A 16,457-nucleotide genomic window follows, 5' to 3' on the forward strand; every position below is an offset into this window, starting at 1 on the left:
CATTTGGCCCCTTCAGCTTCTCACTTTATGCCTTTGGATTATTTAATTGTTCATTGATTATCTGCTATGTAGTGGGAACATATGAAGTTGAAGTAAGCATCTTAATGTTCCCAGAATCTATTTTGGAGATGGATAAATATAATACAAAGCAAAGCAGAGACCATATAATGTAGGGACAAACACCATCCTGTGGGCTTGGAGGAAAAAGAGTCTGTGATTTGACCAAATTTAATGGCATATATAAGTTTGAGGGGGTAAGATGGGAAGGGCAGTTTAGTTATGGAGAGACCATTTGGGTGAGACAGGATGTCCCAGGTGGAAACAAAAATGGGAACATCTACAGATTCAACACAATATTTATCGAGATCTAGTGGCATTTTTTTACAGAAGTGGAAAAAACACTGCTAAAATGATACGGAACCACAAAAGACCCTAAATAGCCAAAGAAATTCTGAGAAGGAAGAACACAGTGAGAGGCATTACACTTCCTAAGTTAACGCTATACTCTAAAGCCATAGTCATCACGACAGTATGGTCTTGGCATAAAAACAGACAAATGGATCAACAGAACTGAATCAAGAGCCCAGAAATAAACCCGAGTATATATGGTCCACTGATACTTGGAGAGGGAGCCAAGAATTCTCAAGGGAGAAGAGACCATCTTTTCAATAAGGTGCTGGGATAATTGGATACTCGCATGTAAAAGAATGAAACTAGACCCCCATCTTACACCACTTACAAAAATTAACTCGAAGTAAAGACTTAAGCGTAAGACCGCAAGCCATGAAACTCTTGCAGGAGAACATAGAAACAAGCTCGTTGACGTGGGTTTTGGTGATGGTTTTTTGGATGTGACCCCTGAAACCCAAGCAACAAAATAAAAAACAAGTGGGACTACCTCCAAGTCAAAAGCTTCCGCCCAGCCAAAGAAACCATCAATAAAGTGAAAAGAGAATCTGTGGAATGGGGCAAATGCATTCGCAAACCAAATATCTGATAAGGGGCCTAGTATATAATATATGTAAAAGACTCCTACAACTCGATGGAAAGAAATGTCAGTTAAAAAATGGGCAAAGGACCTGAATAGACACTTATCCAAAGAAGATAGACGAAAAGCCAATAGGCACATGAAAAGATGCTCAGCATTGCTAGTCATTAGAGAAATACAAATTAAAACCATAAGGACCTGTCACGTTACATGTATTTGGATAGCCAGCATCAAAAAAAGATAACAAATGCTGGCATGGATGTGGAGATATAAACTGGTGCAGCCACTGGGGGAAACAGTATGGCGTTTCCTCACAAAATTAAATATAACTACCCTATGACCCATCAGTTCAACTTTGGGCAATATAGCAGCACTGTTTACACTAGTCAAGACATGGAAACAGCCTGTCTGTTGATGGGTGAATGGATGAAGAAGTTGTGGTATATACATAAAGTGGAATATTACTCAGCCACAGAAAATGAGGGAGCCCTACCATTTGAGATGTGGATAGACCCCGAAGGCACGTGAAGTAAGTGAAGTAAATCAGAAAAAGAGGACATACTGCATGATCTCACACGTAGAATCTAAAGAATCCAAACCCAAACTCCTAGAAAGAGATGAAACCTGTAATTACCAGAAGTGGAGGGTGGGAGGAAGGAAATTGGATAAGGTGGCCAAAAGTTCCAAACTTCCAGTTAGGAGATAAACAAGTACAAGGAATGTAACATACAACATGATGACGATAGCTACCACTGCTGTATGATAGATATGAAAGTTAACATTCGCTTGTGCCCGTATGAGAAGATGGGTGTTGGCTGAACCTGGTGTGTTAACCACTTCACGATAGATGTAAATCAGAGCATCATCTGTGCACCTTAAGTTATACAGTGATGTATATCAATTATTTCTTAGTAAAACTGGAAAACAATTCCAAGCAAGCGTGAGTAAAGGATGTGATAGGAATGGAGATTTTTCAGGTGTGGTTGACCAAAAATAAAGCCCCCACCTGTGGTAGGTGTCCAGAGGGATACCTTCCTGGTACCCAGGGCATACTTTATGGAATTAACTTGCTGCATTGAATCGATGGCTTTCTGTTAAGAACTATCATGCATCACAAATCATGGAGTAATAATTCTACCCCGTTGTGTGAATTACCCAAGGTGTTTCTATCTACTTCAGTGTTCGTATCTTCTGTATTTGGAATGTGTACCTCTTTCTGTTTTGCGATCCTTGAGACATGTCTTCCTTTAACTAATATTCTTGATGTGCTTACTGTAGCTCCCAGAAGGTGGACAAATTTCCGTGCTCACACTGTGTGAATAGTAAATGTGTCTAAATTTGAAAACAAAGATCCCATTGGAAGATTTTCTTGTCAGGTGTGTCCTTTTACAAGATTTTGTAAAGGGCCAGCATGGCAATTTTCTTGTCCTGAAGTTTGAAATACTTTATTTTTAAAACCGCTTGTAAAATTCTTGAAACTTCATCTTCTTGCTTTTTAGAACTTAGGTTTGTAACCGACGCTATCATTTTTCTTTGTCCTTTCAGTACGGCCAAGTACAGCGTGTTGACGTTTCTACCTCGATTCTTGTATGAGCAGATTAGAAGAGCTGCTAACGCCTTCTTCCTCTTCATTGCCTTATTACAGGTAATGTTTTTAAAAAAAGTTATCTAAAACTCATAATGCTAACTACATGCAAAATGAGACTTTGCTCAAAGGTCACGTAACTGAAAAAGTGTCATGATGCTTGGATGTAATTTGTCCCCTTATCCAATCATTGTTTCCATGAAGAAACATGATCTTTGCATAAAGGGAGACTTATCTAGATATTACTGGGAGGACAGTGGCAGTCACTAAAAAGACGCCTTGAAAAATGGCCCTAGGGTGATACTTTTAACCCCCTTTCTGTTCTAAACACATAACAATGTTGCATAAAATTCTTAAAATACGTAAAACATGTACTTAGTTTTTAAAATGTAATCATTTTGGTTTAACAAGTGGAACAGAACTTCAAAGAGTGGTGAGTGTCCTATTTTCTTTAACATGGAGAGGATTTTCATTTAAAAATTTTGTCAGCTTCCCTCTTTTGGTCTCTTGCTTACAGCAAATTCCAGATGTATCTCCAACAGGAAGATATACCACCCTGGTGCCATTGATCATTATTTTAACAATCGCAGGCATCAAAGAGATTGTAGAAGATTTTGTAAGTTTTTGCTTTCATACAATAAAAATGTTGTGTAAGTTATATAGCTTATAACTTATCTGTTGCTTTGGGTTTTTTGTTGAAGACAGGAAACTGGTCGGTAGCTTAACTAGCCTGTCAAGGCCCACGATGTTGTTTTTGGGGAGGGAACGTGGACACACAGTGTCTTAAATCCAATGGCACAGAAGTAGTTCAAACTCTATTTTCTAATGTTAGCTCTGAGGCCCCTCTTTGATTTTCATCACTAATGTTCCTTGTGTCCTGCTTTAGAGCTTGTTAATTTGGGTAGTGAAAGGATTATATTGCTGCCTTCTGTTGCAACATTGGGCTGGCTGTGGCTGAGGTACTTTTATGAGTCTTTCCCTCATATTAATTTCCGTGTATTTCCAAGTTCATTGGCTACAGCCGTATTCATGCTTTCTCCCCTTTTCTCTCTCCACCTGTGGTCTTGTTTGCATAGTCTTTCTCTTCCTCTCCACTCCTCACTCCCTCAACCCATTTCTCTCTCTCACTCTCTCTCCCTTCCTCCCACCCCCACCCCCCTGCAGTGTCTGTGGCTCTCTCCTTCTCACACACACACACACACACACACACACACACACACACTCACACACACATGTACATTTTTCTGGGAATCGGGAAACAAATGAATGGAATCCAGATCAAAGGAAACGTACTTTGTGCCTGAAGTACTTTACCGATAAAATGAATTCGGTTTGTTGTTGGGTTTATCATCCTGAGTAATTTTTTAGTCGAGCAGTGAGAAGTTTCATACTTCAGAGTGCTCGCTCCTTGTTGGAGCCAAAAGGTCATGGTTTACACCTGCATCCACATTTGCTACATTTATCTACTGAATTCAAGGACGCTGGGTCACAAACCACCGAGCTGAATTTTATAGCATTAATGTTGCTGCCAGTCGGTTTCCTTGTGTCCTGTTTCTTTCCTGATCTATTGTTTGTTGTTTCAATTATTCATTTGGAACTTTTGAATCTAAGAACGTTCTTTCTTTCTTGTAACAGAAGCGGCATAAGGCAGACAATGCAGTTAACAAAAAGAAAACGATAGGTAAGACACCAGGCTGAGTCACTTTTTCCACTGGAAAACCTAAGACCTGCATTTAAGGCATTTTAAATTAGTAGCTAATGGTACCGAGATAAGTCGAGGGAAGTGATCTATAAAACATTTTCAAGAGCAAAATTACAACCAGTCCAACAAAAGTGAGTCCTGGCTCTTAAGATTTGAACAGAAAGAAGGTGGTAATTTTCAGGAGCTAGACATATTTTATGTCCAAGAATTCACATCCTTGATTTGTAATTGCGCCCTACCTCTCTCTTTTACTCTATTGATTTCTAGAACATTAGATCTGTGGGGCTGTGTGTGTGTGTGTGTGTATGTGTGTTTTTAAATCTCGTAACAACAGGGTGATATTTTTCTCCTGAGATAAACAGGACAAGATTTAACTTATATGCATGTATCTATACTTATGTGTACGCATTAACCTACATATGGGACACAGATTTGGGCTCCGTTTTGGGGAGTGGTGTGGTATACCTTTATGTCTAACGATATGATCATGTTGGAAGTAACAAGTGGAATTGTAAAAGGAGCCTTTTAGATTTTGGAAATCTGGTTTTATTTTGATTATCACCGATGTTGATTGAAACATTTTTTTTTCTTTTTCAGTGTTAAGGAATGGTATGTGGCATACCGTTATGTGGAAAGAGGTAAAAACGAATTTTAAAGATATGCCGGAAAGTACTGGCTTGGGGACTTAGAATTAATTGTTAGTATTGATTGCAGTAGATAAAGTTCAGGTTAAGACATCAGTCCTTTCCAGTGTAAGTTTTACATTGTGGAGTTTCCCACGAGGTTTACTTAGAACTGCTCCTTGTTGGCTCTGTTCCCCGCCGTCTTCTGGAAAGCACCCACGGTGTCCGTTCAGTTGTGAAATTCATTGCTCCCGATGGATATTTCTAGAATATCAAAGCAGTCTCTAGCTTCTAACTCCAATCCAAGAGACCTTCTCCCTGGTCTCTGTTCTCCTAACCTAAAACCAGTTTTTTAAAGATTTTCTAACTTCGGAGAGTCTCGCTTCTAACATCTTTGGTGGGAAGAGTTTTGGGTTTAAGATTGACTGTAGAACATAAATAGACGGAGTGGGGGTTGGAGACCAGTCTTGTTTCAGTCCTGAAGTTGGGTGGCACGACCAAAGTCTTAACTTGACGATACTGACAAGGTTTGCCTCCGTGTCCCTGGAAACCTGAGGTTGGGAGGGTTTGGGGCTGGTGAGCGTTTCTTGGCAGTTCATGGTGATGAACAGAAAACCTAGAAGAAATACACTGTCCCATCTGGGTATCTTGCACCTGATAAAATTAGCTTTTGAAGTGAGCCTCTGTTTTACCTGGACCATCTTAGTGGTCATAAGATTCTTTTGGGGGTGACTCTCATGACTTCAGAATTTGAAGCCGATTAACATGATTTCAAAAGGAAACTGCGTTTTAGAGGGCTAACTTAACGATAGTTTCTCCTGTTACACATTTAATAAGCGGTGGTTAAAAGTGGTTAAAAGCAGTGGTTAAAAATGCCTCTAGGTGGGCTCAGTCGGTTAAGCATCCGACTTCGGGTCAGGTCATGATCTCACGGTTTGTGGGTTCGAGCCCTGCGTCAGGCTCTGTGCTGACGGCTCGGAGCCTGGAGCCTGCTTTGGATTCTGTGTCTCCCTCTCTCTCTCTCTCTCTCTGCCCCTCCTCAACTCGTACTCTCTCTGTCTCAAAACTGAATAAACATTAAAAAAACACTTTTTTTAAAAAATGCCTCTAGAATTTTTTATTTTGCAAAATGTCTGTGATACAGTGCCTACAGCCCTCAGTTTAGTTTTTTTTTTTTTATTTTGTTCCGAGACCTATTAAGTCCCTTTATAGTGTTTTGTGATAACACTTTAACCTTGGTAGCAATCTAGAAATCCTGTATTGCAAATACTAATCGACCTCCCTCTTACTTGGAAGTAAGTGGTTTGAAATTCTTGACTTCACAGGTTAGAAATGCTCCCAGTGCTGTGGGGGGGGGGGGGGGTTCAAGGATTTCCACTGCACTTAGGAATGGCCTCTGTTTCTCTAAGATTCCTATCGCCTGCCCCCGCCTCTTCCCCCGCCCCAGATAGCCATGAACAGTGATCTGGATTTGGGATGTTTACTCGAAACAGTAGAAAATGGAGTGATGATCTCTGAATTCCGGGTCCAGGAGGGGATGGCCCCACTGACCCCTAAAGCTTGCTACTGTTTCCCACACACACATTTGAAGTTAGAAAAAAACCCCAAACCAGATAACTCTTCTACGCTTTGCCACATACATTTTTTAATTTCGTTTAAAACACTTGTGCTTGTTTAAATGGAGCTCTTAGCATGTCCTAGAGGCGGTGTTAGGCTCTGGGGAATGCAAAAAACAGTACAGCATGGCCCCTGCCCTTGAGAAACTGCCTACAGTGGTTCTCAGCCTTGGTGTGGGGCGTCCCAGCTGCCCTAACGCTGACTGCTGCCCGGGCTGTAGTCTTAGGAAAACGTCTGATTCTGACTTTCCACAGGGCCCTCGAATTTGCATTTGTAATAAGTTCCCAGGTGAGGCTGCTGCGGTGGGTCCAGACTCCTGCCCCAGCACCCCCACGGGTAGTGGGAGCGGCAGGCAGCTGAATAGAATGCAGTGCACGTACTGAGCTCCGTGTAGGGGCGGGCGTGCGGAACATACGGGAGGGACTACAGTTCAGAGGAGCGGCGGCTTCTCTCAAGGGATGCGCTGGTGTTCTTGCGAAGGATGAACGGGAGGTAACTGTTTGGAGAGGGAAATGCTCTTCAGGACAGACGGAGGTGGGTGGGCGGGAAAGGCAGGCACATCTACACGGTGGCTCAGAGCAAGATTGAGAATAGGGGAGAAGACAGGGGAAGCTATCTTTAAGCTTCCCAGAGCCATGAAACTCCCACCTGGAACGGTAAAGCCGGAGTCGGCAAGTCCCCGGGCTGTAGCTGAATAGTGAAAGCTCTTCTGCGCCTCTCGAGAGCTTTGGTTGACTTGAGGAGACCTTTGAGCTTGTCCTTCAAAAATCAGAGACTTGAGAAACCCCCTGAGGCTAGAGTGGATTCAGGGGTTCAGAGGGGGGGCTCTGTCTCGCCTTAAGAATTCTCATTCTGGGTAGTGTCACACGCGCAGGAGCCAACCAGGCATAAGAACACCAAATAGAAAACCATTTTCGAGCACATTTCCAACGAAGTCGTTTTTCATGCACATGAAACTTCTTAGTACTTTGTCAGTGGGCTACAAATGCCTCTGTATGGAAATAACTAAGATGGGTGGGGGGAGCCCTAATTCCCCTGTCCTCCCACCGGGTTCACAAAAATGCCACTGCCTTTTTCTTATGAAAACATGACCAGGTTTCCTTTCTCATTTTTAACTAAGTGCTTCTTCTGATTTTTTTTTTCTATGCAGTTAAACTCTTCACATAACATGCGTTTACGTTTAAAACCATTTTCAATTTTCATAAGCATTCCTTGCCTTTGAACCGATGGTTGTCGCGATAGCCTTATAGCCTCTGTTCTTTGATATTTTTTTTTTTTAATTTTTTTTTTTTACATTTATTTTTGAGAAACAGAGTGAGACAAAGCGTGAGCCGGGGAGGGGCAGAGAGAGAAGGAGACACAGAATCCAAAGCAGGCTCCAGGCTCTGAGCTGTCGGCACAGAGCCCGACGTGGGGCTCGAACCCTCCAACCAGGAGATCATGACCTGAACCGAAGTCGGACGCTCCACCGACTGAGCCACCCAGGCGCCCCTGATATTCTTTATTATGGAATACGGGGAATACTTCTGTGCCTGCCCTTTGCCGATAGGTTGATATACAGTGGTTCTGGAATTTCACTTTTACCACCATTCCCCACATTGAGCGCGGTTCCTTACTTCACACGCTTTGGTAAGTGATAAGGAGCACTGGCAGGACACCCGTTTAGCAGACCTTCCTTCTCCTACTAGAAAGTTAGATACAGGCACCTGCCAGGGGCATTCTCCCAGCCAGCAAGATCCAGCACTCTTTCATAAGCATCACTTTCATAACTACTCTGTTTGAAGTTCCTGATTTCCGAGAGAACAGAAATGCGTGTTAGAACAAGCAGGAAGACCTAGTGCCCATTTTGAGTTTTGAATTTGTTAATGTGTGCTGAGAGCGGCCTTTGTTCCCGTGCTGTCCGAGAATCCTGGCATCTCTGACTCTGACACTCCCAGTGTTCGTTTGGTGTCACTCCTGCTGGTAGAGACTAGCGCTCAGCACATGCCTGTTCCGTGCCGAGTGCTTGTATGTACGTCCTTAGTCATTGCATCAGCCCTCCCAGGTTAAGTGTTGGTCTTTCCCCAGTTAAAAATTATTTATTTTTGAGAGAGAGTGAGCAGGGGAGGGGCAGAGAGAGGGAGACACAGAATCCGAAGCAGGGTCCAGACTCTGAGCTATCAGCCCAGAGCCTGACGCGGGGCTCGAACTCACAGACCGCGAGACCATGACCTGAGCTGTGGTCGGACGCTTAACCGACTGAGCCGCCCAGGCGCCCTGTGGTCTTTCCCCATTTTGTAAGTGAAGACGCTGGGGCTCGGAGAGGTGAAGGGCTTGCCAAGATTGTCTAGTGTCTGTGAGTCTCAGATTTGAACCTAGGTCGGCCTGACTTGAAAGCCCAGACTCTACCTACCTGGCTGCTTCTGTGACATTATTTAACGGATTTCCAAACCCTTGGCCATGGTGTTCACGGTTGGCAGATTAGGGCCTCTTTCCTTACCTAGGGGTCTTCTGTCCAGCGGAGTCTGTTTCCTAAAACGGTCTCTGACTTTGACTATGACTTTGTTTTTCTTTGTTTTTTTTTGGCAAGTGAGGCTATACACATTTTCCCCGTTGTATGTGGTATGTTTCCAGGGGACCTTTCAGGTGCCCTGTTCGTGGGTGAATTTAGTATTGCCTTTGCAGTCAGACCACGGGCCAGTTGCACGGTTTTGAATCCGGGGTCTAACGCCCATTGGCTGCTGTGTGATGTTGATCGTGTGATTCCTCTTTGAGCCTCAGTTTCCCTGTTTGTTAAATGGAGAAAATCTGTGTTAACTCAATTGCTCCTTAAAATAACCCCATGAAATATGTGCTGTGAACCTCATGATATACACAGATGCACACGGAGTTTACATCGCTTGCTCAGAGTCATATAGGGACAGTGAGGAGTCCAGCCGGGGGATTTGAGCCCGGCCTTCAGGCTGGCTCTGGAGCTGTACTCAGCCACCCCCCCCTCCCCCCACTACTGTGTATAGCTATGGGATTGTTGTAGAGTTCAGGGGTGGAATTTGCAACTGGATGGAATCACCATGAGAAAAGGAGACCTTGATAGTTGTTCTGACTCATGTGTTTCCTTACTCTCCCTTTCTGTTTTTGTTTTGTTTTTCTTTTTCATTCAGCATCAACTGCAGAGAGGCCATATTACCATTTGTAGCGAAAGACTTTGCTTCCGTTCTTGTCAAGGAAAATAATTTGGGCTTGTGTCTTGAATTTCAGGGCATAATTATATAGTAATGTTTTCTTCAAATATTGAACCACCTTAGTCACTGTTGTGCTTGCCTTTCATGCTCCTCTGACCCTGTCCCTGGTTTTCTAGGTGGCGGTGGGAGACATTGTGAAGGTCGTCAATGGGCAGTATCTTCCAGCAGACATGGTCCTGCTATCCTCCAGGTCAGCTGTGCTAATGGGCACGTTTTTTGAAATAAACGTTACGAACAATAAAGCATTAAATGGTGACTGCGGGAATCACAAGGCACCTTTTTGTTTCCACCCTCCAAGGCACCAGCCCCTCTCTCTCTCTCTCTCTCTCTGGCCTGTTCTTCTGTGACTCGTCATTTGCCTCTTTTTTTTTTTTTTTTCCTGCCTTGATCCTGTTTTCTTTCTCCTATTCATTCCCATGTACTTTTGCAAAACTCTTCTATGTTTATTGGTTCATTTTAGTCTCCTAGCTATTGTGGGCTATTTGTCATTCACCGGAAACATTCCAGAGCAGGGGAGTGATTCCTTCATGGTACCCAGCTTGTAGCATCTCTGAGGCCTGAGAACCAGTCTCCTGGTGGGTCCAGCCAGGAGTCTTCCCATGGAACCTAGGGTCTCCTTTACTAGCTGCTCAGAGATCTGGGCCGTTTTCGCAGCATAGACACGATCTGCAGATAGATCTGTTGCCCCTCTATTTCTCCACGTTTTGTCCCCCTTTCCACCCAAATGCCATTGCCACGTTCTCCACGTAGTTTCGTGCTGGAAAGGTATCACCAATCCCTACGTGACCTGAATCATGGACCGTGTAGTCCTTGACTTCTCCTTGGCTTAATACATAAAAGTGAATATCAAAGAAAGGATGCTAAAATTAGGATATGAGTAAACTTCTGTTCATGAATTCAAGATTAAATTATATGATGAGACTAAAACTTCCTGTGTTTATGTACTGTGGGGAGTCCTAGATACTCACACCGTTTGCATTTTCTCTGACTACAGACAGTGCTGCTTTTGTTGGATCTGGTCACATATTGGATTTTAAGCCTTAGCGTGAATTGTCTTGCTCGAGCTAAAAGGTGTGACGATAGAGTCCTAGGCCTATAGAGGAGGAAAAATACCACATAAGGCAGGATTCACGTTTGTCCCTCTTGATTAGTAATGGCAGAAATAGTGAAATGTGGATCATTTGACAGTTTTGGCTGTGAATTTTCACCGTATCCCTCAGAAAACCTGGTTTTAATGTGAGATTGTCCCAGCTGACCATGTGTTCCTAGGCTGCTCACTAGTGTTTGAGTCTGTACATTGTGCTAAGCTGTCCGCTGAGTCCGTCATCACACTTAATATCCCCCAAACCCTTGCTGTCCCTGCTATTTACATGAGAAAACAGAAAGATTGAACAACTTCCAAGTCCACACGCGCCACCAATGTAGCAAGAGGAGATTTGGACTCAGCCAGTGGCTTGCAGGTTCCGTTCTCTTAACCTCTATGATTAGAAGTAGGAATACAGTTATCTTCCATGCTTCCTCTTCTTCATATGTTCTGTCCTTAAAAGTAGGTGTTTGGATTAAAAAGTTACCTGTTGACACAGTAAAAGGTGCAGGGAAGGCTTGCCAAGCCTGTGTCTTGATTCCTGAACGGTGGCTGTAACGTTCTTCAAGAGATGTGTTTGTTCTGGCTATGCCTAGGGTAGCTCTTTTGGTCGGGAGCAGACTGAGTCTCAGACTCTAAGGGTCATCCGGACACAGTAGTTGGGTCTTAGCCGGAACATCTTGTGTTTCCCTCAACCCACCAATCCCCTTCTCATTATTCTTTAGTTATTTCTGTTGCTTAAGGTCAAGCAGGCATTATGTGGGGCCCATAATGGTGGATAATTGGGCAGACCACTTGGTATTGGTGTTGAGCCCCAAAGAGGAGGGTCTTTCTTTCTGGTCAGTTACTACTGAAGTGGTTGAAGGGCCAGTCAGCAGACACACTTTCTAGTAGAGACTTTATGAGCTGGGAATTTGGGGAAGGGATCTTACTAACCTTTGGCTTTTGAAATGTCTCTCTTCATAGTGAACCTCAGGCGATGTGTTACGTTGAAACAGCTAATCTGGACGGGGAGACGAACCTTAAAATTCGTCAGGTAAAGTTACCTTTTAAGACTTGTGCTGCTACGGAGACCCCCCCATTGCCAATTTGGTCCGCTGTACCAGTCAGTGCTTTTCCTAGAGATAAAAAAGGAATCCCTGGGAAGAATGTGGCTTTTATTATGAAGGGAACCTCTTCAGAGCGACAGCAAAATTAAAATAGTGAGCTTCATCCAAGTATGAGTCACGAAGGGTATCTTGCCTTAATTTATGTCCTAGATTTCTGCCTGTTAGTGAAGATGGAAAGACATCCTGTCAGGTTGAGTCACGTGGTGGAAAGGGCAGCATCTATATGGGGATATGGAGTAGACAAGGTGTGGGTACCTAACTTTACACTATTGTTTTAACTGAGACTTTAATTCTAGAGAGTTATATATTAGGTATGAAATTGCTGTGCCTTAAAACTGCTCTTACCATATGTTTTCATTCTAGAATGAAAAGTGGTCTTTAATATAGTACAAACTGTAAGCATTTGACATGTACATTTTCTGCTGCATAAAGTTGAATTTGATCTGTCCACATATTTTTCTTTTCTACCTTAGGTATTTGATTTAGGTAGTTTTTTTTTTTTTTCTGTTTAAAGAAGAGTTGCTAAGTGCTAGATATGATACTCATATAATACTATATTAAAAGGCTGCTTTATTCTGTTTTTATGACTTGTGTTAAAATAGAACTGATAGAGTGTTCACTCCGTAAGGTGTTTGAGTTCATGGTTACTTGAACATGGATGTTCCCAGCACAGTCGTAGAATCTGAACTTTGTACTTCACTGAAATCTTTGGAAACTTTTGCATTAGGTTGCTATATCGAAGGCTGCCTGTAGAGTCTGTCTTGAGGGACCGGTGGTTTGATTTGTCAGCCTTCCCAGTTATTCCATTTTTGCTGATACATTATTTCTTTTGGATTAACAATGGGGTTGCTGAATGCTGTCCCTAAACCTGGAAGATTGTGTTCACGTTCCTCTTTTGGTTTAACATTTTAGGGTTTGAGTCACACTGCTGACATGCAAACAAGGGAAGTATTGATGAAGTTATCTGGAACCATAGAATGTGAGGGACCCAATCGCCACCTCTATGACTTCACTGGAAACTTGCACGTAGATGGGAAAAGGTATCACTTTTCACTTTGCACTTAGTTTTTATTTTTGTTTCTGTGTTGTTGTTTGTTTGAAATGGAGCTTTGGAAACTATCAGTTTGTTTTTTGATTTCATAATATCTTAAAATCATGAGATTTTGTAGGTTTCGCTTAGATATGAGAGACTGAGCTTTTCCCAAAACACAATTTCAGTCCATATAAACCTTCCCTTAAATTTAAGGAAAGAACTGGTTTTTGTCAAGAAAAACAGCCTGAGGGTCTGAAATGAGGTTAACAGCATGGACTGTTTTTTTTGTGTGTATTACCTACCAGGGAGGAGAGATGGTTTGGGCTGCATAAAATTGTCCAGAAAAGCAGAAGAGAAGCATTGAGGGGTATAAGAGCCAATCTGTTTATTAGAGAAACGTCCTTTTGGGTTTTTTTGGCTAGCATTCTTCTAAGTAGCATTTGTGTTTATGAAGTTGAGTGGAAGGAAACGCAATTACCCCCCCTTTTTTTTTTTTTTGAATACTCACGCTCTGTTGTCTGTATTCTTTTGTCTTTGTCCTCTTGACATTTGTTTGATTGTTAGAGAGTCATTTTTGTCCTTACGTTGATGCGCAGTGTCTCCCTTCTGCCCATCTTTAATCTGCGTGCTCCTTATCCATGCTTCCCACCTTTGCATTTTGAACAGACCCAAAGGGAAGGATCTGATCATGGGAATCAACCCAAAATAACTATGACAGCTGTGACTGCTTTCTTGGTTTTCATTTAGCATGCAGAACCATTCTGTGTTCCATATCTTCATTTTGAATTTCTAAATTATCACCCAGTCCCTTATTTAACCATTAAGTCATCCTTGACAAATTTGATATTATAGCTCTTTTGCTTCTTTTTTGTTGTAATAGTCTCTAAAATAAACTGGGTTTTCCAAATGAATAAGCTTTTGGTTATTTTAGCAATTTCCTTATTGGGTGTGGAGTTTCATAACTGGGTTGTAAGAGAACACGATTCCCTCTAACATTTTTGTAGGAAAAACAATCTATATTTTTTTCCTTGTGGTGATAAATGAATAGGATGACACTTTTTTTTTTTTTTTTTTTTTTTAAGATTAAGGCATTGGTAACCTTTATTGCCCCCGTGTCTCCGTGAAATAATTCAAATTTGACTAAAAGGAACAATCAAACTAATAGACTAATTGTGGGTTTATGTTTAAGGGAAAAGCTCATGCTCATATGTCACACTATCATTAAATATAAATGTTGTTTCTTATTTTTAGCCCTGTTCCCCTTGGGCCCGACCAGATCTTATTAAGAGGTACACAGCTTAGAAACACTCAGTGGGTCTTTGGCATAGTTGTTTATACTGGACACGACACCAAACTCATGCAGGTAAAACATTTCTATGCTGAAAAACAATGCTGGTTTTAGAATTGATTTTTTTCTTTCCGTTTTTCTAGAGTAGAGAGTGCAAATGCAGGTGTTGCATTTGGGAAGCTCAAGTTTGTGACCTAAATTTGGAAAGGACGTACCTGATTCCTTGGGTAGTTTTTCCTGGATTTCTATGATCGTATCGCATGTGTATTATCTCTTGCCTGAAATATCGATGGTCTTTGTTTTCCAGACTGAGGGGGACAAACAGTTCTAACTTATTTTATCTTCTGCACTTAAGCGGGGATTCATTCTAACTTCCTTATTTCTCTGCTTCTCTTCCTCACCCTGTGAATTAGGATTTTACAGTAAATTGTCCTTTTAATTGAGCCCTTGGCAATGTAAAATCAGTTATTTTTGAGTTGATGTTTATTCCTCATACACCTAAAAAAAAAAAATTAATTTGAAATGATTTTGCTCTTTCTCCCTGATCGTGATTTTTAAATTATTATTTGTGGGTTTGAAGCAGCCCACATTTGTATTATGATGTGTTTCGCCAGACAGGTTTTGAAATTCTGTATAAATCAGTGTCCTGATGTGTCATTTCTCACATTTCTTTGGTTTCGTTTGGCATCTTACTTTGCTAACGGTTGCTGTTCATGAGAATCGGCTTTTGGCTTGTCTGCTCTTTAGTTTCGCTTCCGAAGCATATATTTGACTGTACTTCTTCGTTCAAAAACATTTAGTGACCACCGTGCACCAAGTCTTGAGCTGGCCTATATGGATGCAATAGTGAAAGGCCCAACTCATCCTCTGGGAGCCACATGGACTAAGGAGTAATGGGGAATTGCCAGGTAGCGCAGTCAAGTCCTGTGGGTGACTACAGAAGGGCCAGGCCCCCCAGGATTGGGGCCGTTAGCGGACTCCGTGCTGAAAGCACATTTTAGATGGAGGGTTAGAGAGAGGGGTGCTCTTGAGTTGGTCCGCTCTTTTAATCAGATGACGGGAGAGGAGAGAGTTAACTGTTGACTAGAACAGATGACGCGTTGGAGCCCACGTCTGCCCCAGCTGGGAAATGCAACGGAGTCAGGGTGGCGGGAGGTGGAGGGTGGGGAGGTGGTGAACGTGAGGAGGCTTCAGAGGCTCGTGAGGCTGGAAGGCTGCTGCAGCTGCTGCGTGACAGGCCGTGTGGACTGCTCGTCCTGGGGTTTCTTGGGCGGAGAGACCTGAGAGTGAGCCGGGGGAGGGGGAGGCCGACGGTAGGACTGTGGGAGGCAGGGAAATACGGGGCTGAGAGACCACGCATCTGGCGGTTGGAGCTATGGTCGTGAAGACGGGATGATGGCAGCCCTGGGGCCAAGATGGATGCCTTAAGCCAAATGCTCACCTCTTGGGAGCGTGGGGGCCATGGCCGAGAGGTCGGCGGACTCGCTGAGGGAAGAGGCAGAAGGCAGCGTAGCCGAATGACGTGAATGTCACGGGGGAGCGTTTTAACGTGGCATCAGAGGCATAAAGCGTCAGAAGTGCCACCAGCTTCCGAGGCCGAGGCATGTAAACACCCTCTGCTTGAGGGGCTTCAGGGAAGGAGTGCCCTCACCTGGGTAAGGAAAGCTCCCAGGGGTGGAGGAGGAGGTCGCGGAGAAGTTCCGGGCCTGGGATGGAATGGCATGGCGTGTTGGAATGGCTGCGGGGGAGGGGGGGTGTGTATGAGAGGGTGGGGGTCCGAGGCAGCCCAAAGAATAAGTAGTGAATGCTGAGGCCCTTCTTGGATGGCTCACGATCCTTCGGTGAATCCGAGAGGCGTCTGGTCTGTCCTCCCAGCTGGGTCCTCACCAGTTCAGAGCTGATTAGAACGCTAACCAGCTCACTTCTGTTTTGTTTTGGTTTTTCAAAATTTTTAAATGTCTATTTTTGAGAGAGAGAGAGAGAGAGAGAGAGAGAGAGAGGGAGGCAGAGAGAGAGAGAGGGAGACACCGAATCAGAAGCGGGCTCCAGGCTCCGAGCCGTCGGCACAGAGCCCGATGTGGGGCTCCAACTCACAAACCGTGAGGTCGTGACCTGAGCCGAAGTTGGCCGCTTAACCGACTGAGCCACCCAGGCGCCCCAGATCACTTGTGTTTTGATGGTGACGTGACAGAGGTGACAAAGAGCTC

The 16,457-nt window shown here is 43.4% G+C and overlaps 1 protein-coding gene across 1 annotated transcript in view; it reads left to right on the top strand.

The window, feature by feature from the left end:
• LOC115508933 (phospholipid-transporting ATPase IB) overlaps positions 1–16,457 on the top strand; it is a 599,908-nt gene that overhangs the window by 137,930 nt on the left and 445,521 nt on the right. The window contains exons 3-10 of the mRNA XM_030308008.1: positions 2,534–2,633; positions 3,091–3,189; positions 4,209–4,254; positions 4,873–4,913; positions 9,853–9,926; positions 11,787–11,856; positions 12,842–12,969; positions 14,214–14,325. Of these exons, the coding sequence (XP_030163868.1) occupies positions 2,534–2,633; positions 3,091–3,189; positions 4,209–4,254; positions 4,873–4,913; positions 9,853–9,926; positions 11,787–11,856; positions 12,842–12,969; positions 14,214–14,325 (670 nt within the window). The remainder of the gene's footprint in view (positions 1–2,533; positions 2,634–3,090; positions 3,190–4,208; positions 4,255–4,872; positions 4,914–9,852; positions 9,927–11,786; positions 11,857–12,841; positions 12,970–14,213; positions 14,326–16,457) is intronic.

Source organism: Lynx canadensis, chromosome A1, assembly GCF_007474595.2.
Source record: "Lynx canadensis isolate LIC74 chromosome A1, mLynCan4.pri.v2, whole genome shotgun sequence".
In the NCBI taxonomy this organism is placed as follows: domain Eukaryota; kingdom Metazoa; phylum Chordata; class Mammalia; order Carnivora; family Felidae; genus Lynx; species Lynx canadensis.